Source organism: Equus quagga, chromosome 7 (assembly GCF_021613505.1).
Source record: "Equus quagga isolate Etosha38 chromosome 7, UCLA_HA_Equagga_1.0, whole genome shotgun sequence".
Lineage (NCBI taxonomy): Eukaryota > Metazoa > Chordata > Mammalia > Perissodactyla > Equidae > Equus > Equus quagga.
In genome coordinates, this window is record NC_060273.1 from 4,086,974 (window position 1) to 4,108,002 (window position 21,029).

Genomic DNA, 21,029 nt, shown 5'->3' on the forward strand with positions numbered 1-21,029 from the left:
AGTGAAAGCAGCCAGACACAAAAGACATGTTGTGTGATTCCATTTCTCTGAAACGTCCAGAACAGGCAGGTCCATGGACAGAAAGTAGGATGGAGGTTACCAGGGGCTGAGGGAGGGGGTAGGAGTGATGGCTTAGTGGGCACAAAGTTCCTGTTTGGGATGATGAAAATGTCCTGGAAATGGGGATGGGTGCGTGACCTTACGAAGGTAGGTAATGCCCCTGAATTACACACTTGGAACACAAATTTGCCGTTTTAATCGTTTTTGTCTATTTTGCCACGCTGACCAGGCACCTGCCTTCCCTCGCCATTGTGTCTGTCCTCTGAGCTCTGCCACCACGACACCTGCTCGCCAGGCCTCCCTCTCCAGCTCTGACTGGTCTCGCCTCCTTTTCTCCTCAGCTGAACTTTGACCTGGACCGAGGCGTGTTTCCAGTGGTCATCCAGGCTGTGGTGGACGAAGGAGACGGTGAGCGGCCTCACCTCTTCCTCTCTCTCTTGCGGGCGTGTGACCCTGTGGGGCAGAAGCTGCATCTTGAGGCCCTTCTCACTTCAGCCAGCAGGGCAGTTTATTCCAGAAGGTTGGAGGATGTTGGCTGAGCCCACTCAGCAGGTTTAGGGCTGTGGGCTCAAGCACCGAGCTCTCTGTCCCCTCTCCGGGGCGATGCTGCTCCTGGGCTCCCACCTGGGGCTTCGCGCTCCCTGCCAGCCTGGCAGGCCCATCGGCCTCCTAACCAGCCCTTCCTCCTCCTGCCAGTCCTGCGGGTCTGTCCCTTGCTGCTGCTATGGGCTGAGGGCCCCCCAGCCCAAGGTGCCGATGCTGGAGCCCTGCCAGGGCTGGGCTTGTCCCCAGGCTTACGGGCTAAGTCCTGGCTTCTCAGCCCTGCCAAGACGTTCCGCCATGTCGTGTGCAGAGTGAGACAGCAGGGGAAGAGCCAGCCTCGGGCAGTTCAGAGTGGCAGCTTGGAAGGAGATGTGGGCCTGAGGGAGTGGCAGGCCCCCTGGCAGAGGAGGGCAAGATGAGGACGAGTCCTCCAATGGGTTCTGGGCTCTGGAAAGGTGCCAAAAGGAGGAAGAGAAGCTGGGGCAGGGGCAGAGGAGGGGCTGAGGCCGGCTCTGACCCCTCCCTCCTCTCTCTCCTGGGCAGTTGTGGAAGTGGCCGGCCACGCTCACGTGCTCTTGGCCGCCTTTGAAAAGGTAAGTGGCATCCTACCCCACTGTCCCCGTGACGTGGGAGCTGTGGGCAGAGGGGTGATGTTTTGAGACCAGAAATCTGAACTTGGGGCTCATCCTTGGCCAAGCCGGCTTAGTGCCAGAGGCCCAGGGCAGGTGGCAGATTCCCCAGTGGTTCTGGGCTCCAGGGAGATGGCGCCTCGCAGGGGTGGCACCTCGGGTCCCCATCAGGAGGCTTTTCCAAGGGCGTCTGATGTGTGGGGAGGGGAGTGTTCTGGGAGGCCAGCCCTTTAGGACTCCCCGTGACCTGCCAGCACAGGGATGGGACACAGATCAGCTTTCCTCTAGATGTGGGGGAATTCTCCGGGGTGGGCTTTCCCACCAGGCCCAGGGTCCTGGGTGTCACTGGAACCTCTCAGTCCCATCCGGTCCTCAAACACGTCCTCTGCCCCACCTCCATCTGGCTGTGTCACACTGGTCCCGAGGGGCTGGGTGGACGTCATCCTGACCTCTGGGACAGACGTGTCCGTGAGGGTGCAACTGGGCCCGTCATTCACTGTCGTTTCCTCAGTGCTCGGCACACAGGAGGCACCCGGTGGAGGCTAGTGGGGTGAAGGAGGGTCTGCTGCCTGTCTAGCACAGCCCTAGACCCTCTGTTGGGTGGCAGAGGGAAAAGACACCCAGGCTGTCCTGGGGTCCCCAAGCTGACAGCCCACTTATAAAGAGGCTGTTTACGTGGAAGGAGTCACTAATACCTTTAGTGTTACGTATGTTTGACCTAGGGAGGTGTTGGCCATTTGTTCCATGCAGACCCGAGTCCTCAGGCCCCCAGCTGTTTGTGTCTTGTGGTCGTGTATACGGGGTGTCTTGGGGTGTTGGCTTTCGCGATGGGGTGGTCAGCCTCACTGCTGACTCCGCATTAGGACGTGGCAGGTCCCAGGGACAGTCCTGCTCACAGGTCACTGATGTTCCCGGGGACCAGGGAGTTTTATGTGTCCATCTATGCAGCGAGCGAGTGCTTGGCTGTGCTGGCACAGCGTCCTTCTCGCTGAGAGCCCTGCCGGTGGTCGTGGGCTGCGCCTGTGTCTGAAGATGCCACGCTGACACCCCTGTAGGGCTCTGGGACGCTGGGTGAGCAGTCAGGTGTCTTCAGCCCCCACCTGTGGCCCATGTGGATGAGGATCAAGGACCCCACGAGGAAACCAGGCTCAGACTGCTTGTTCTAGACTTGCCATCATGCCTGCGTGTCCTGCCGACGCCGGCTTCCTGAGCCCGCTGTGCGTCTGAGGCCCCAAGCCTTAAGTGCAGAACCCAGCTTCTTCCTGTGATCTGGGTCTTTCCAGGCACCCCAGGGAGTCAGTCCGGCTGGACCTGAGGCCCCTCTGGCCCGTTTGTCCTGTGCTCTCCCTGGCCCCTGGGGCCGTGGTGACACTGGAGGCCCCGGGCGGAGATTGGGCCTTTCCCCCTCCAGCTCTGGGCTCGCAGGCTGTGCTCCCCACGCTGGCCTTGTGGGACAGGTGGTGACTGTTTACCCATCTCCTTCTAGCTGAGATGGATGGGCCATCGCCGGCAAATATTCCTTTCCGTGCTTGTAGTTCAGGGCCCAGTGAGCAACTGCTTTATTTTTGGAGTGCACGGTACTAGAAACTTCCGTAGGAAGCCATCAGCTGTACCAGAAAATGCCAAGCTCTGGTCTCGGTTGGCTCAGGAGGATAATTGGTGTTGTCGCAACATCTCAGATCTCTTGCCTTTGTTAACCTTGTCGCCTCTGAGCAGTGTCTCCCCAGACACCACTGAATGTGTTTGCTCTGTCTTGTTCTTATGGTTTTAGACCTTCGGGCTTTCCCGGGTCTGCGTGCACCTGTGTGTCCTTGTTTCTTCCCAGCTAAACCAAACCCTTTGAGGGCTAGAACTGGCTTGTGCTGGTTCTTGCTGGTCAGGCGCTGCTGCTTGCTGTTGGGAGGCCCATGTCCATCAGCGTAACTTAGCTGATGGGCGTAAACATGAGTGTGCTTGAGCACCACCCGGGCAGGGTTGGGTGTTAGAGGTCAGAGCAGAACCCAGGAGGTGGTATTTTTAGAAGGTTCTCCAGGTAACTTCTTGGCCAGGTCAGAGGGCCACGTTTGAGAAGCCCTGGCTCTTCCATCTTCCCGTGGTCCCTCCTTTTTCAGTCATGGATGTGGAATGACTGAGACAGATCCTTCAGCTGGCTGAGCGGGGTTGCTGAGTGCTGCCAGTGGGGCCACGTTAAGTCTGTTTCCTTCTTTCCTGCAGCATGTCGATGGCAGCTTCTCCGTGAAGCCTCTAAAGCAGAAGCAAATTGTAAGTCTGTCCGTGGAATAACATGACCCCTTTTGATTTAAAAGATACGTGGACACACATGATCCAGTGGTCTCGTGGTTTGTTCTTCCTGGCCGCTATGGCTGCTGTCGAGGTAGCTGCTGCCGGCCTGTTGACTTGTCTGTCATCACTGTGGGCTCTGGGCTCCGGGACATCAGGGTCATCGGATGCGTGCTGTGTCCACCCACCACGTCCCATTGTTGGCTGCTGTGGGTTGTAGCTCTGAGTCTTGTCCAGCTTGAACATTCAGGAAGTGTTTGCTGAGTGAATGAATGATTGGACAGAGAGAAGAAGGAAACAGGAGACAGAAGGACTGCAGCCTCCCCTCCTCCTTAAAATTTGCTGAAAATACCTCAGTCTTGGGCAAAGACTGGGATTGACTTAATCAGTATTTGAGAGGAAACATAGACTGTCCTGGAACAGATGGCAGCTGTAGACCCGTATAGCTTTTCTTTGGGGTCAGTAATACACCAGGAAAAATCATTCCAGGTAGCCTCCCACTTATGTATGTGCTGTGAGAATTCAGAGGATGGTGGCCCCTGAGTATGCCACGTTAGATGTTGATATCGAGATGGATGTTAACAGTGGCCATGGTGGGTCCGTTTTCCAATGCTGTGGTTAGGTTATCCTTGTGTGTATCTGCTCAGGTGCATAGGCCACAGCCCAAGAATGGCGTTGGTTAATTTTTTAAAAGAAGGTTAGAGAAAACACTGTCAGGTTCAGCCTCGGAAGGTGGCAGGAGGGCAGGAGACCCCAGGGACAGTCAGAGCACTTGTCTCAGGAAAGCTGGCCAGCAGGCGTTGTGGTCTATGGAACTGTGGGAAACGCAGCAGCTCAGACCACTTTTGAACATGGTCAATGTGAGGCCTGACCCTGGTCACTCTTGTGTGGCTGGTGACGAGTGGGTCCAAACTGCTTTTTCTCTGGATTAGGGATGGTAAGGTGGCAGAGGGTGTGGTTGCTGGGTCCTTGCGGAGCTTGGCTCCAGGCCCTCTGTGTGGGCAGAACCACTGGGCTCCAGGCCTGTGTCCATGCTACGAGCTGGGCTGGGCAGGTAGCCGGTTCTCCCTGCCTGTGTCCTGGCATTGGGCCCACCCCCCGGGGGTGGGGCTGGACGGAATTCCCAACATACCTGCCCCCAGGACCCGAACCTGGCACCTGGGAGGCAGTGTAGGGCCAGGTGGGTGCAAAGGAACCCTTGGGGGTGCTGACAAGTGCCGAGACGCCTCTCTGCTCTCCAGGTGGACCGGGTCAGCTACCTGCTGCAGGAGATCTATGGCATCGAGAACAAGAACAACCAGGAGACGAAGGTGTGTCCTTGTGGTGAGCGCCTGCGGGGCTCGGGCTGGCCTTGCCCCACAGCTCTCCTTCCTCTTGCACAGAAGCAGCTCATGGGAGTGACTTGCCGGGGGTCCCCGCTCTGCCCTGCCCAGAGCCCCACGGGTTGATGGGAGATGAGCCAGTCGCCTTCCACGCCTTCCCCTGGAGGCCCCAGGACACCAGATGCCATCATTTTTCCTTAATTTTTTGAGAGTTAACAGTCTGTGGGACATTGTGTCCTTTTTCCAGCAAATGTACTGGCCTGTTATCAGCTTGGGGCTGCTGGCTGTCAGGGCAGCCTGGGGACATGGTGCCCCTCCTGCCTGCTTGGGCTTGGCTGGTGCTGCCTTGGCCTGTCGGTGCTGCCCCAGCCGACCGGCTCCTCTCCCCGGCCGAGCCCCACGGTGCTGTGGAGGGGTGCACCTCCTGGGGAGTGGCAGGGCTGTGGCCTCGCTCAGCCAGGGGAGGGTAGCAGAGAATCAAGCCGGTACCTTGTCATTGTTTAAAGGCACACTGGCCCCTTCTCTTTAAAAATCTCCTGAGTCTCACATGCTGGCTTCCGTGAAACCTGCCAGAAGCAGGAGGACAGGGGCAGTAGGCCAGCCAGATGAGCGCGCTCTGTGCGTTTCACGTGTTTGACACCAGAGGCCTGCTGACTTTATCCGTAAAGGGCCAGGGAGTAAACTTTCCAACTTTATCAGCCACACAGTGTCTGCCGCATCTGCTCTGACGCTGCCATTACAGCGTGGACACAGCCGTGCACGATAGGGAAACAAGTGGCGAGAATGTGGTCCAATATAATGTCTCTTACAGAAGCAGGCAGCGGGCCATGGTTTGCTGATCCCTGCTTTAGAATGTTTATGTCTCTTGATCCAGGCACTAATTTTGTTTTCCAGAAGCTGCCATTAATAATTGAAAATATTTCAAACAAGTTAGACTTGTCTGATTTTTTTTGTTTTAACTGAATGAAGACGTGGTCTGTAGGGTCATGTCTTTTCCATGTTTTCTCTTTGGTCTCTGAGTTCTCTTGATTTGGGGGTCTGTGTGTGGCCGCGGCACAGATTCTCGTCTCTGCCGTGGGGCAGGTGCGGCTGGATCTGAGCCTGCTGCCCAGCGAGCGCCACTCTGGGCTGCATCTGAGTCCTGCTCCATGGTGACCTTCCTCCGCCCTCTTAGGCTTCCTTTTGCCACAGCAGCCCTCAGGGGACGTGAGGGATGGCCGGTGGGCAGCCAGGAACAGGAAGGCCTCCCCTGCACTCCTGCCTGCCCAGGCCCCTGCCTCTGGCCCTCAGGAGCCCCCCAACACTTGGACCCTCGGTATCTCTGCAGCCGTCAGACGAGGAGAACAGCGACAACAGCAACGAGTGCGTGGTGTGCCTGTCGGACCTCCGGGACACGCTGATCCTGCCCTGCCGCCACCTGTGCCTGTGCAACTCCTGTGCCGACACGCTGCGCTACCAGGCCAGCAACTGCCCCATCTGCCGGCTGCGTGAGTGGGGACGGCGGTGCCAGGGTGGCCCAGGGGCTGGGAAATGACAGAGGCTGTCGGCCTCCTGCCCAGTGCATGGCCACTTGGAACGTGGTGGTTACACCCACAGTGACTACACTGGCCCGTGTCGCACTCAAATTGTCCACATCTGCCTCCAGGAAAGCCAGACTTTTAGAGTGAACTGCCAGGAGGGGGCTCTGCAGTTGAAACTGGGCAGATACTGATCAACGAATCATAGGTTTATTTTAAAGATTTTGGAAAATACTTTGACAAAAAATTACAGTGAGATGAAAAGTGTGCTGGGTGTAAATAACTGAGGAATTCAATTTGGTTTCCTGGAGCCGTCTAGACATTTTCTCAGTCAAAAGTCATCACATTGGGCATAATTTTGAATAAAATATGTGTCAAGCTGGTGGGTCAGCAGTCCTGGACCCATTTCCTCATGGGTCCCAGCAATGCGGAAGGGTATGGAGTGGGGAGAGTATCCACCTGTGGGAGCTGTGTGCTATTTTCTTCTAGTAGCTAAGTAGCTTTTTAGAAAATGCCTTTCTGCTGTTCATACCTGTTGTGCAGGCCGGCCTCCCTGGGGCCAGCTGAGGATACTGATGCTTCACCCCCAAGCTCCTGAGCCAGGTTGTGGCCATGTGGCCTGACCTGTCACTGTCTTGGGTCACAGCTAGTAAGGGGCAGAGGTGGGCTTTGAACTGGAGTCTGGCCCCAGAGCCCACACCTTTCACCCGGCTGACCAGAACCGGCCGCACCAGCACATCACCGGTTGTCCGCCCGGGGTAGCCAGGCGGGCCGTGGAAAGGGCGTGTGCTGGGCCTGCAGGGACCCCGCCCAGCTTCCCTGGAGTTTCAGCATGCAGGGCCTGTTGCCCCTCTTGTCTGAGGGGTAGTCTGGGAGCGGGAATTTGTGGTGGGGGGAGGCTGTGGTGGCCGACAGGAGCCTGAGCTGAGACTAAACGCCAGCCTCCCCTGCTCACCCCCGCCTCCTGGGGCTTTCTCAGGGGCGCAGCGTGGTCCAGAGGACTGGCACTTGGGCTGGGCAAGTTGGGCCAGGGTCCTTATCCCTGAGGCCTGCAGCCTGGGGCGACCGCCATCAACACTGGGGACACAACATGGTTCTCCCCCTTGGGGGCCTGGCTGGTCCTGTTTGTGACTGCGGACCATGTGTGACCTGCACCGTCACCTAATGGTGTCTGACAAACATCTCACTTCTGTTAGTGGAGCTGACGCTCAGGATGACGGGTGGCCCATGTCCTGATTTATTTTCCCAGCTCCCTGGTGATTGGCATCTGCAGCTTCTAGTTTTCCCGGTATCAAGGTCGTCCTGTCAGACTTCCTGTACGCGTGTGCCTGCCTGCAGGTCACTTCCGTGGTGTAACTTCCAGGAAGAGCCTGGCTGGCGTCCAGGGCGCACCGCTGCTTTTAGCTCGGCGGCGGGTGTGTCTTGCAGCCGCGTGTGCTGTCTAGTGTGCAGTTTGGAGTTCGCAGGGGGCAGGCTGGCTGCCCCCTGCCTGGGGCCCCTAGACCCTCCGTCTGAGCTGGGTGGTACTGTCCTGGCCTTGTCTGTCTCCCTGCTGGGGCTGTTTTGTCACAACTCTGGCCTCTGATTGGACTGCTGCGGGCTGGGGGTGGTCAGTGTCCCAGAGCTCGGAGGGTCTCCGTGTTGCTGGAACCGGCTGCCTTGCCTGACATCAGCCCCTCCCTCTGCCACAGCCTTCCGGGCCCTTCTGCAGATCCGGGCGGTGAGGAAGAAGCCTGGAGCCCTGTCCCCTGTCTCCTTCAGCCCTGTTCTGGCCCAGAGCATGGACCACGACGAGCATTCTGTAAGTGCCTCTTCCTGCCCGCCTAGGGGGGGTGTGGGGGCGGAGAGACGAGGAGTCGTGGAGGAAGCCCCCGCCCACTGCACTGGGCCCGCCTTCATGTTAGGACAGCGTCCGGCTCCCTGGGGGGCCAGGTGTTGTGGCTGGAAGGAGACCCTCCCAGGCCCTGCTCTTGGGGACGTGGACCCAGACTGTCCGGCCACGACATGTGCCTGCCGGCTCTCTGGGCCTCTTTCCTCACCTGCCTGGTGGCCACCGTGGCCCCCATGGTGGCTCTGAGGTTGAGGACGTGCCCTAGGCTGGGCCTGGTGAGCTCTGGCTGCCAGGGTGGTCGATGCTCCTACCGACAGCAAGAGCCTGGCGATGGCAGCTGACCCTTCATGAGTTTGAGCTTGTCAGCATCGCTCCACCAAGCCAGACAGCTGGGGCATTTTGTGGGCCTTAGGAAACGAAGTCCTCTCCAAAGGGTGGCTGTGACAAGTCCTCTGAGAGTTCCTGCCCACCTCTCCCCAGCCTGGGTGCACGGTGGGCACTTCAGCAACTGTCCATTGCTCTTGCTTCCGAAAAGCTGTGAGGTGGACCTCACTGCCAGGCAAATGAGGGAAGTCAGGCTCTGGCTTCAGGGGCCTTGAGAGAGATGGACAGGGACACAGAGATCTAGAGGCTCGGAGAGACAGAGAGAGCCATAGACACACAGAGAGATGGGCAGAGATGGGGAGAGACACAGAGACAGGGAAGGAGACAGATATGGAGAGAGACACACAGAGATGGGGAGGCAGGTAGAAAGGAAAGGCTCCGGTGCTCAGATGGGAGCGAAAGGACCAGGGCTCGAGCTCCCTGGTCTCAGCTGGCCGTGAACAGTGTCAGCAGGAAGGTGTGTTTGCTTGGCTCTCGACTGAGGTTGTTTGGACCCAGGGATTCTTAGAGGCCCTGCTGACTCTCTAAATAGGACAAAGGACCAAAACCCTCCGGATGGGCTTCTGCGCTGGGCCAGCGGTGTGATGTTCTGTCCACACAGTGTTTCTGAAAATTGGGCCAACATTTAAAAGTCTGGAAATTTCCTGGAAAGCTGAGATTGTTGGCTTCTCTTTCAAAATCTGAAGGTGTGGTCTCGCAGCTGGAGCAGAGCCGCTTCTCCTAGGCCAACCACAACCTCCTGCGCCCCGTCAGCACCAGGGCTCCCGAACTGAAGCCCTCCAGCCTATTGAGTATTGGGCTCGATTCAGGAACTTGGCGTACTTCCTCCAACCAGAGAGGGAACAGCACTTAGTGTCACTTGCCCCTAGAAAGCGGATTCTTATTATTCTTACGGAGGGATGGATGCCCAGGTGGTGGGTTTGTATTATCACTCGTGTGTGCCCTTCCCTGGTGGCCGAGGGTCAGGCCGGACCCTCCCGTGTTTGTCGCCATCCTGAGAGAGCTGAGACACTGCCCACCACTCAGGGTGCACTGGGGCTCGCACTGCAACTGTTGCTTGCTCCAGAGGGCCAACGCCCTCCCCTCTGCAGGGTTACAGTAGCCCCATAAATGAGTCCTTGTTCTCTGCCATGTTCCCTATACAGGCAGGTTCCACATAGTACCAAGGAGAGCCAAATGAGGTCTTTTCTCTGAGACTCCATTAGGATCATTGTGGAGGGGGCTGATTTGAGGCTGGTTTTTCTCCCCAGCTGCCTTTAGGAGTTCCATGTGGGTGATAAGTTTACGAGGCAGTGCCCAGCCTGGGGACCTCAGGTCCCGCCCCCATGCCCAGCTGGGCCCACTTGTCGGGAGTGCCGAGCCATTGTCAAACCCGCCCTGGCCAGGACCTGCTGCTCGGAGTGACCCAGACTGTGGCTGGACATTGGGGACAGTGACGGACCCCATGCCCTCACTGCTCCCCGTGGCCACAGAACAGAGCTGCGCAGATGTGTGGGCCCAGACCCCCGAGGCAGAGCCTGCCCTTGGCGAGGCCCCCGCGATCCGCGTGCACCTTAAATTTGCGAAGGGCTGGCTCACGGCGCACCTAGTGGCCAGCAGTCCAGAGACCCCAGCCAGCCAGCTCCGGCGCCGCATGGGGGTGGCAGTTGTAAAATGTATGATTTTTATTTTGACAGTGTCCCTTTAAAAAATCAAAGTCGCACCCCGCCTCCCTGGCCAGCAAGAAACCTAAAAGGGAAACAGTAAGTGTGTTTGGCCCCATGGCCATGTCTTTGCCCCACACCCTGATGTTAAACCAGTGACAAATATGGGAAGTCCTTTCCGCCCAGGCTGACGTGTTTGGTTAATTTAACCTGTCACATCCACTCTCCCCAGTCCCGGCGTCCCTGCCCAGGAAGGGAGTTGTGTGGAGCGAGCAAAGCTCAAGGTCTGTCAGCAACAAGCCAGTCTCACGGGTCGCCCTGCCGGGGCCGCCCCCTCTCGCCAGCTCTGCTTCCGCCCTGGCCCCTGAATGCCCTCGTTTCCCTTTTTTTTCTTGCTGGCAGTGGAATGACGTTGGAGGTGGAACTAACGTTGCTGCTAGGTTTCGCAAACAGCATTCCTTGCGCGTGCTTGTCGTCTGCATCCCTGCTCTCTGCCCCTCGGACTTGAGCTCTTTGGGCCGAGGACTTGGTTTCCCTGCATCTCAGGGAGGAGGCTGGGGAGCCAGGCAATGTGTGGTAGCCGGGCTGGGTAGATGCCGAGGTGGAAGTCACTGGAGAGTCAGCCTAGAGAGAGTTTTTCCTTTTTGCAGGAGTGAGGGGATTCAGGGTAACTATTTACCTTTAAATTAAGGCAGATGGGAGTAAATGCAGGGCATCATGGGCCCAGGGACCCTGGGGACCTGGGAGGGGCTCACTGAGAGCAGGAAGCCCCACTTTGGCTCCTCTGCCTCCCCTGTGGTCCCCAGGGTTACTCTGTTGCCTCCCTGTAAGGCAGCCCCCCTTCCAGGATCAGGCGGGGGGGGTCTCATACGGGGCATTCGGAGCACTTCTCATCACTTTAACAAGAGTGGGGGCAGCTGGCTGCCCCGCCCCACAGTGCCTAATGGCCTGACTAACATCCTGCACACCAGCATCTCCCTGCTCCCTTCACCGTTAACTCTAAAGCGAGACCCGGCCTGCTGATTTGATCCACTCTTAGGAGTGGGGAGAACTGGTTCTGAGCTGGGGGTGTCCACTAGAATCCCCCACAGCATATGTCACCCCCACGGACGCCCGTCCCAGGCTGCAGGAGGATCTCAGGTTGGGCCGGGTGCCTGTGCTGGGCAAAGCTCCTGGGGGGCCAGGGCCTCCCTGGTCTGCTCGTGCGTGGTCCCCGGGCCTCCCGCCTCTGGCATGGCTTCGCTCTCCACCCGCTCCTGAGTTCTCCGCTCTCCCACTAACCCCTTTCTCACTCTCCGCTCCCTGCCAGGCAGGAACAGAAAGCCAGATCGGGGCCGGCCGAGGCTGGGTGGGAGTGGCTCTTCCGGGGGCCCTCTCTGCCTTCGTCCTGGGCGTCCAAGGCTGCGTGCTGCAGCTGATGGCCAAGGGAGCCCTGGGCAGGGATGGCTGATGCTCCAGAGCTCTCGGCGGCCCTCTGGGGAGGGGAATTTATGTTCCTGGAAGGTGAAGCTGGCAGATGGTCAGAAAGCAGGTTCTGGGGAGGAGGATATCCTAGGCCACAAGCCCAGCGTCTGGGGCTCTGTGGCCGTGGGCAGTGGGCAGGGAGCCCAGCCAGCCCGGCCCTCACCTGCTCCTGTCCCTGCAGAGCTCTGACAGCATCCCGCCTGGCTACGAGCCCATCTCCCTGCTCGAGGCGCTCAACGGCCTTCGGGCCACCTCCCCCGCCATTCCTTCGGCGCCCCTTTATGAAGAGATCACCTACTCGGGTGTCTCAGATGGCCTGTCTCAGGCCAGTTGTCCACTTGCTGGGATTGATCGGATCATGGACAGCAGCCACCAGAAGGGCAAGCCACGGAGCAAATCCCCCGACAGGTGAGGCTGGCACCCGGGCGCCCTCTGGGGAAGGATGTGGGGGGACCCAGCCTGCCTGCTCTGTGCGCTGGGCAGGGTGAGGCGTGTGGCCGCGGATCAGAAGCACAAAGCAGGTTTATTTGCAGCTTTATATCATTTCATAATGTCTTTCCTTCGGTGATTGGCCAGAAGGACCACAAGACCAGCCGCGGGTTAGGCTTATGGCTAAGGTCGGTGACACCAGAGGCAGCAGGAAGGCGATGCATCGTGGAGGCCAGAGGCCTCTGATGTCCTCCCCATCCTGGGCACGCAGGGGCTGCAAGCTGCAGGGTGGGTGTGCTGTCCCTGCCCACAAGAGCCATTTGAGTCCCAGGCTCCCGGGACTTTCTTGGGGCTGGTCAAGTGGGCACATCCTGCTGTGCACCCAGCCGTGGCAACCAAAGCCCGGCCCGCAGCGAAACCAGGCGCACTCATCGCCTTGTTTATCCCGCGAGCTGGAGCATAGGGCCCTGCCTCCCGGCGATTGGCAGCTCATCATCACTGACATAAGGAACCTTCCAGGGCCACAGCCCAAGGGGTGGCCAGGGGTCATCGTGGTTCCCTTGGCCATCTACGAGGAGCAGGCGGCCAGCCCTAACGTGTTAGGTCTCTCCTCACCCGCGGGCTGCTGTTTCTAGATAAGTCTCAGGAACGCACAGGCTCCATGAAACCCGCCACAGCCCCGCCGCTGCACACGTGACAGAACCTCCCCAAAGATCCAGAAGGAGACGGGAGGGGTCTCTCCTGCTGCTTCCCTTCCCCAGCCCTCCCACCCTAGTGTATCGTCGCAGTTTGCTTCTCCTTCTAGAAGTAGATAGCCATGTTCAGGCAGTACTGGCACCCAGGCAGGTGGCCTCGTGTCTGGTCGGCTGCTTTTCTCTCTGGGCATCGTGCTGGTGCAGTCGCCTTCCCAGGGCAGCTGCTCCACGGACCTGGCGCGTGTTTGCAAGTCGCCCCTAGGTGGCGTTGGCATTGGTGGGGCTGGTGTTTCTCATCCCCTTTTTCTCTGTCCGCCGTGTCTCTGTCCCCAGCACCCTGCGGTCCCCGTCGTCCCCCATCCATGAAGAGGATGAGGAGAAGCTCTCCCAGGCCTCGGATGCTCCTCCTCCGCCCAGTGGGACAGGGCTGGCCCTAAGCAGCTCCCCGGAGGTGAGGGCCCTCCCGGCCTGCCCTCCCCGATCCTGCCCGCCCTCCCGGATCCTGCCCGCTGCAGCCTGAGAGCTGAGTCCTGTCTGTCGTCCCCGTGCCCACCGGTGGGCCTCGCAGACTTGTGGCGTGGTGTACCCAGGCCCACTCCACCACTCCCTCCCTCGGAGGCCTTGGCCCAGCTGTGACTTCCCCAGCCTCAGTTTCCTGGTCTGTGGGTGGGCGCTGTCTGGTGGAGTCACTGTGAAGGCCGTAGGAGGGGCTGTGTGGGAAGCACTCAGCAGACGCTGGTGTGTCCTGGGCTGGTGGCTGCGGCTCGCCCTGCGCGACGCCCCCCACCAGCCGCCTGCAGCTGGGCCCAGGCTGGTGGCGCCAGTCCTGGGTCGGCATCAGCGCCCCCGACGTGTTCTCTCTTTCTCGTAGAGCTTCCTGACGGAGGAGGTGGATGAGATGTCACTAAAGCAAGGTGAGCCCTCCGTCCTGAGGGGCGGGGTCTCCAGCCCGGCCCTTTTAGCGGTTTCTCAGAGCGCTGCTGGCTGCTCTCCTGGGAATCACGCACAGTGGTCACTGCACAATTTCCCAGAGGATGATCCTCAGCCGCTGCCGCTTCTCCCTGCCTCCCCATCTGGCATCGGTAACAGCAATCGGTTTATTTCCTGCCCGGACCCCTCTGCATGCGCGCAGTCAGCTCTCCGCGCGTCCTGTGTGGGCCGCCCCACCTGGCTGCAGGCTGTGCCCAGTTCTCCAGAGTGGGGTCCCTCCTGGGGTCTCTCTTGGGCCCCTGGGCCTGGCGTAGCCAGCTAGCCAGCGCACAGGTACGGCTCAGCCAGGCCCCTCCTCTCGTGTCCGAGTCTCCCGCGGAGGAGGGCCCTGGGCGGGTCCCAGCCTCCGCTTCGCTGCACTGGGCTCTGAGTAGGGAGGTGACCCCGCCCGACCTCACGGTGGTTGTGCAATATGATGGGTGCCTCTGCCTGCTGGGAGATGCTGTCCTTCTGCTGTCCTGGGTGTTACTTCGCAGTGTGAGACAGATGAGGAAACTGAGGCTCAGGGTTGGTGTCGGGGGAAGGCCCAAGGTCACTTAAATTAGAGGTGGTAGAGCTGGGAGGTGGCCCTGGCTTGCTGGCTCCCGGGCTCACAGTGTGGTCAAAGCCCCCCAGATAACCTGCAGCTGTTCTGTTGCCATGACCCCCTCCTGGCTGGGTGGTCCCCTGGCCAGCATTGCCCTGTGGTGATCCACGTCCCTCCCAGGAGCAGTCCCCCACCACACATGTAGGGCCCACCTGCAGGCTGCTGGGCCAGGGGCCTTGGGCTTGGGCCTGTGGGTGCCCAGGGCGGGCTGCTGGGTTATGGGGGTGTCTGTCTCCTGGGAGCACCGGGCCGTCACTTCCTGCCCGGCGTAGTGCCGAGCGAGTCCCTCTGCCTGTCAGACCTCGGCTTCCCCACCTCAGACAAGCCCCACCCTCCCGAGGTGTCGGCTCTTTCTTGCCTGTGCCGGGCCCAGGTGGCCCTTTGGTGTGCCCGTCACAGGGTCCAGGCCTCTCTTCTGCCAGAGGGGACCTCCCCCACGAGGAGGCTGAGAAGTGATGTGTGAGAGGGAGGACGGCCACACGTGTAGGGCCTGCCCGCACGTGGTCCACGCAGGACCTCACCAGCTCCCGCTGTGGGGCATGTGGGCCAGGGGGCTGTGCGCCGGCCTGCTTGTCCAGAAAGATAAATGGGAGACAGATTTATTACTATTTCATGTTTTTGAATGTGGGTATGTAATGTTTCTATAGTAAAAACAAAACCAGAGCTCCATGCTGGGGGGGTAGGAGAGAAGAGAAGACGAGGAAGAGAAAACCTCTACCTCTGGGGTCCCCTGGAGAGCAGTGGAGGCGTCAGAGTGAGGTCTGGGCCTGAAGCCGCTGCTACCAGTGGCTTCATAGCCCTCGGGGAGAAAGACGGGGCTCCCGACCAGAGGGATGGCTGGACCCACCTCCCACCTTGGGGTCCCTGACCTGTCCCCTCCTCTGCAGGGAGCCGAGTGCCATCCATCGAGAACGTCCTGCAGGATGGCAGCCCCGAGCCCTGTGGCCGCGGCCAGCCCGGCCCACCTGCTGACATCTACCTGCCAGGTAACAGCACTTGACGCCCTGATTTGGTGCCATCACTGTCCCCTGTTGGTGCGGGAGGCCTGCTGGGCCTGATTGCAGTGCCGTGACTGACTCCATGGAGCTGGGGGCCTGCTCTGACTACTCAGGTAGGCGCTGGCCCGTGGGGAGCCCGCCTCCCTCTCCCTGGCCCCCAGCCCCCAAAGCTCAGCCAGGCCCGGGTTCCACGGTTAGCCTTCCTGCAGCCCCTGGCTCTTTGGAGCAGAGCCTGTGCCTGTGGTCCCTTCCCACCCGGAGCCTGCTCAGCCTCAGGAAGGCGGGAGAGGCTGCAGGTTTAAGGACACAGTCCTCCCTATCTGTCTCCTGCTCGGGGCCTGGGGAGCAGATCTGGTCCCGCTGCCATTGCCTTGTCTTACTTCTTCATCCGTGGGCCTGGTGGTGCCACAGCCACACGGCCTCTGCCCCAGGCCTCACTCGGGCCCCGGTCCTCACCACCTGCCCAAGGGGCTGACCAGCACGCATGGTGAAGCAGCACGTCCCAGGCCGCAGCGCAGAAGGACAGGCTGGGGTATAAGGCCCAACAGCATCGGGGAAGGGCTTTGCTTCTCTTTTCCCCGGGCCCCCGCACAGGGCCTCACGGCCTCAGCTCCTCTGCTTTCTGTTCCTCTGGGTCTAGATCCTCAGCTTCTAGTCCTGGGCTCCGAAGAGCAGGGACGGGCGGGGAAGCGCTCAGACGCTTGTCCTTGGCACCTGCTTAGGCGCCACCTGGGGTTCTGGAATCAAGATAAATAGCCATGTTGCCTTCCGAGAGTCTGGCTCCTGACATGTGGCTGGGAAGCCCCTTTGCCCCCCCCAGAGCCACTGTTGCCTGGTCCCCGGGAACCTGGCCTGGGTGTCAGGGGCCGTGACGTGCTTTGGTTTGAAAGAGCCTCCTGTCACTTTCCTGGCTTCTGGACGAGCAGCAGCCTGTGCAGACAGAGTGTCCAGTTAGAGGACAGGGTCCCAGGGGTGGAAAGCAGGGCAGGAGTGGGTTCGCTGGCGCACACGGGCCTACCCAGAGGGAAACCTGTGGGCAGAAGCTGTGTTTAGCAGCAGCACCCCTTAGAGTAACACGGAATCCGGTCAGTTCTCTCAGAGCACTGCACGTATTTCATTCTGATTAAAGCCGGTGTGGGGGTGGGAGTAAGGAGAGGGCCCGGCGTCCCGGAGCCACGACGGTGAGTCTTGGCCGTGCAGGACGGCCCCCGCTCAGGCCCCCTGGGTGTGGGTGAGGGGACACCTTGACCCCACGCAGCCTCTGCAGTGTCACCCCTTGCGTAGCCCAGAGTGTTGGGGTGTCTGCAGGGTCAGACAGGCCATACCCGTGGGCTCGGCCCACAGTGACACCAGGACCTTGGGCGCTTGGCCCCTGTTAGCTCCACAGGGCCGGGAGGCAGTCGGCTGTGGAGGTGGCAGAGGAGAGGCTGGAATCTGCATTGGGGCCACAGAGGCCAAAACTCAGTCCCAGGGCCTGGCCGGGCAGCAGGGGAGCTGGGGGAGGTGGCGATGTCGCGGCTCCTGGGCCTGGGCCCCAGCCTGGCTCTGGGTCGGGTAGTTCTCGATGCCGGAGCTCGGAGAGGAGGCTGCCATCAGCATCTGCCCTGCACAGGCCCTGCTGACGGCACCTGGGGTGGGCAGGGGTCCTCAGGCTGCGCTCCTGTCTGTGCGCGCGTCTGTGTCGTCTTACTCACTCACGGGCACTGTCTTGTCTGCCGCGGGCTGTTTTTGCTTAGCAGAGATTCAGAACATCTTTCTCGTCTGTGTGTGTTCAAGAATGTGAACACGTGTCTTCATTCTCTCTAACCACTGCGCAGCCGTCCCTCCCTGGATAGGGCGTCATTTAGTGCAACTTAGTGTCCCCCAATGATGGGAAAAAAGGAGGTTGGTGGAAAATCCATGAAATGCTGAAAACCTAGCTGCCCACGTCCTGGCTGCCCTGTGGGGTGGGGGCCTTCCCGGGCCCCCATGGCCCCGCCACAGCAGCCTTCCCCAGGCTGAGTTCCTCTGCGTTAGAATTTGGCCCGGTTCTCAGGAAACATATTCCTGCACATTCCTCCTTTGTGTGAGCAGCTCAGTTTGTGGGGGCATTTTCTTTCTGTCCCCCCCCCACCCCCATCTTGTCCTAAAGCCAGTGCGTTCGCTGTAGGATGTGCTGGTCTGTCTGGGCGCTTCGCTAACCGAGCTTCGTCTCTCTCCTCCTCTGCGCAGCCCTGGGGCCCGACTCCTGCTCTGTTGGGATAGAGGAGTAAGCTGGTACGTGACTGCCTTCCTATGCTCGTGGGATGGCCCCAAGGGCATTCCTGGCAGGGTGCTGGAGAGAGGACCCCTGAGCTGCCCTCCCTCTACTCTCTCCGTGGGGCTCCCTCCTTCCTCGTCCCTGTCTTCCCTGGTCCTGGATGCTGAGTGCAGAGCTCTGCGGACACTGCACACCTGCCCCCTGAGCCATGGTCCTGGGGTCTGATGCTGGCGCTGGGAGCCAGGGCTGTTCCTGTCTGGACTAGGCAACTCTTCCAGCCTTTAGGGTCCCAGGAACGGAGACTCAGCCCTAGCTGAGACCTGACCATTGCTGACTGGCCTGTCCTCCATGCCCACTTTGGAACCTTCCAGAACACCAGCCCACTCTGATGTCAGTCTGTGAGGAGGCCCATGTAAGGTTGACTCCACACCTGACAGGGAATGACCCAACGGGTGTTTTATGGAAGGCAGTTCCAAGAGTGCCACCAAAACACAGGCACAGCACTGGGGACCCCTTCCCGTCCTTTATGTGACATTAGCAGCTCTGGGAAGCCTGGTGACAGCCTGGCGCCTTCGGTGGCCCAGGGTTTCCCAGACTTGTGTGGCGTGGAGCGCTCTGGCAGCCTCGGCCTGGAGATGCGCTCCCTGCTGGTGTCCAGCCTTCGTCCCTGTCAGCCATCCTGAGCCCGGGCCACGGCGTCCATCCACTCGTTCTGACGGCTGCTCTCGGTTCCCACACCAACCTTGTCCTCCTCCACGTTTCTTTTGACAGAACTTACTCTCTGATCAAATAGGGCCCAACACTTGGTAAGACCAGCCCCAGCCTCCGCCTTGTGGAAGATGTTGACTGTTGGGATTTAGATAAAACTTCCAGAAGTAGGAACACAGGTCAGACGTGGCTGTAGAGGACGTATTCTGCCTGTGGGCTGCACAGCAAAGCTGACCTCCTGCACAAAGCCCCAGCTCCTAAGGAAATAGTCCCTTCCCCCGAGGGTCTGTGTCGCAGGCGCCCCGTGGCAGAAGCCCCCCCCCTCGTTTACTATCTGAAGATGCCCGTGGAGCCCGCATTTGGGTGGGCAGGCAGCTGTGCATTCATTCTGCAGCCCTGAGGGGTGTGCTGGTCCCTCCGCTGCTGCGGGGCTGGGCAGAGCAGCTCACAGCATCATTAAGGTGACAGTGTGCAAACAGCAGGAAAGGCCTCTGAGGAAGGTGGGCTGGGGCTCCTGGGGCTGCTCTGAGCAAAGGCTGTGCGCCCGCTGCGGAGCCATCACCTCTGCCGGGGGTCGCCCGGCTCCCAGCCTCCGGCATCGCAAAGCTCTGCAGGACAGCGGCTGGTCAGGTCCCAGGAGGTGCGGACAGGGGAGGGCAGGAGACCTGGGGACCAGCAGCCTGTGGCGTCAGGGCTGTGGCTCTGTTGCTGGCACCCGGGGGTGATCTCCGAGAGGGACAAGCCTGGTTCATGGCTAAGGCTAGAGTCCCTGGGCCCGGCCCTCTGTGGTCGCCAGACACGTGGTGGCTGGTGCTGGGTGGCCTTGCCCTCTGGGGGCTCAGGGTTGGTGGGAACCCAGAGCCTGGAGGGTGAAGGGAGCAGGTGACGAGGGCCGACTCAGCTGAGCATGACCCTCCTTCCTCTGCAGGATGGTCCACCTCCATGGAGATGCCTTGCGGCCTCCGCACTGCCAGCCCTCCCTGGCCTCCGCTTGGTGGCCTCAGTCCTGAGCCCGGGACCACTGAGCTGACCCCACTCTGAGAGCCTGGCGAAGCTGGCAGCATGGAGCCCTCAGCTCCCCAGTCTGCTGAGGGGCTGCCTGGACTCCAGCGTGACCCCGGCCTCTCTTGTCTGCACGCCCTGCGTCACCGCTGGCTCCAAGGGGCCAGGTGACCCCTGATTGAAGAGCACAGTGACTGTTCCCTCTGACAAGCCCCTTTCTCTCCGGTCGAAGTATTTGTACATGGTACACGGTGAAGGACAGCAGCTTCCCGTCCCTGGCGCCAAGGTCCAGGTTTCCCTCAAATGCCCTGCGGCCAAGTGGCTGGGTGCGCTGACCGCCTGCATGCCGCCTGGATTGGCTCACCCTGTCCCCCCGCCAGGGCTGACACCCCAAGGTCTCAGCAGTCTGCTTAAGAGAATTCAGTGAAGTGCCGTCTTCACAGAGATGCTGTGGGGGCTTGTTGGGGGGAGGTAAGGACGTAGGCTCCGAGTCACGGACAGTGAAGGAAGCAGTGCCTGTCCTGCCCCCATGTGCATGGAGTCCACGACAGCCTGGCACTCGCTGCTCTGCGCCCTCTGGGCAGCCTGGTGTCCGGCCCCGGCTGGAGGTGCAGCCGCATGGCCTTTGCTGCGTTGGTGTCCCATTTCCCCTCTTCAAGCCTGCACCCTCTCGGAAGCGGCTTTGCTCATGTCGCCAGATCCCTCCAGGTGGAGGGGCTTCCCCTTGACCAGCCGTCCACCTACCCCAGGAAGGACCCGAGTGGCTTCCCTGCTCCCTCGTTGCCATTTAAACTTCACTTTGCATTTCTTTTGCTTTGCTTTGTCTGGGGCTCTCTGGTGGGGCCTGCCTGGGGGAGGAGGGTCCCATCTGAGGTGACCTCTTCTTTTTTTAAGATAAGCCTTCTGGGCAATAGAAAGGCAGAGGGGTTGCCCAGCCCTGGCGCACTGGGCGGGAGCTGCCCCAGCAGGGACCTGGAGCCCGCTGGGTGGGCTGTGCTGCTCCCTGGGGCGCAAACACTTTCCTGGCCTGGGGCACAGGGCAGAGGGGCTGCCTCTGAGGTGCTGCCCTGGGCAGGATGGCACTGGCGCAGCGTCCTCAGTCCTCAGAAGGGGTGCACAGCCTGAGGCTTCGTCCAGGGCACTGGGAGTGGACAGTGGCTCCGGGGGAGCCTGTGAGCAGAGCACTCCGGCCTGCCCCGGCCACCTGGCTCCCTGCCCCACACCACCCCCAGCCACCGCATGCTCATGGGTGCACACACGCCAATGGGCATGCATAGACATGCGTGCACACACGCAGGCGGCTGGCCCTGTCCCCACACCTCTCCCCTCCCCTGCCCACAGCCCGGCCTCGAGGTCCTCTTGAGGCCAACACCGAAGGACGGGATGCCGACTGCCCTGTCTTGGACTTACATGTGCTATCATTTGTCGTACTCTGATTGGCTAGTTTTTGTTCGTTTTTACTGTATATTTATAGTAATAAAATCATGTGGCAATATCTTGTCTACTTCTATCTTCCATGCACAGTACCATGGGACCTCAGCCACGTCTTGGTCGGGAGGCAGGACAGCTGAGTGGCTAGTGGCAGCTCTGACTCCCTCACAGCAGTGCGAGTGCCATGTGTAAGACGTCAGGGACACACGGCTTCTGGGAGGGGTGAGGGCTGCACGAGGCGCGTGGTCATCATGCTGATTCTTGGGTTGTAGTCAAGG

The 21,029-nt window shown here is 60.2% G+C and overlaps 1 protein-coding gene across 7 annotated transcripts in view; it reads left to right on the forward strand.

Moving 5' to 3' along the window:
- MGRN1 (mahogunin ring finger 1) overlaps positions 1–20,815 on the forward strand; it is a 48,457-nt gene extending 27,642 nt beyond the window's left edge. Inside the window, exons 6-18 of one of the 7 annotated variants that reach the window (XM_046666186.1) lie at positions 402–468; positions 1,147–1,196; positions 3,447–3,494; positions 4,754–4,822; positions 6,162–6,321; positions 8,043–8,152; positions 10,243–10,308; positions 11,855–12,081; positions 13,131–13,248; positions 13,669–13,879; positions 15,261–15,359; positions 17,583–17,627; positions 19,247–20,815. In XM_046666186.1, the coding sequence (XP_046522142.1) occupies positions 402–468; positions 1,147–1,196; positions 3,447–3,494; positions 4,754–4,822; positions 6,162–6,321; positions 8,043–8,152; positions 10,243–10,308; positions 11,855–12,081; positions 13,131–13,248; positions 13,669–13,879; positions 15,261–15,359; positions 17,583–17,623 (1,266 nt within the window). In that variant the 3' untranslated portion in view covers positions 17,624–17,627; positions 19,247–20,815. The remainder of the gene's footprint in view (positions 1–401; positions 469–1,146; positions 1,197–3,446; positions 3,495–4,753; positions 4,823–6,161; positions 6,322–8,042; positions 8,153–10,242; positions 10,309–11,854; positions 12,082–13,130; positions 13,249–13,668; positions 13,880–15,260; positions 15,360–17,582; positions 17,628–19,246) is intronic. The other 6 variants (XM_046666189.1, XM_046666184.1, XM_046666187.1 and 3 more) reach the window with 6 other exon arrangements.
- Positions 20,816–21,029: the final 214 nt, after the last annotated feature.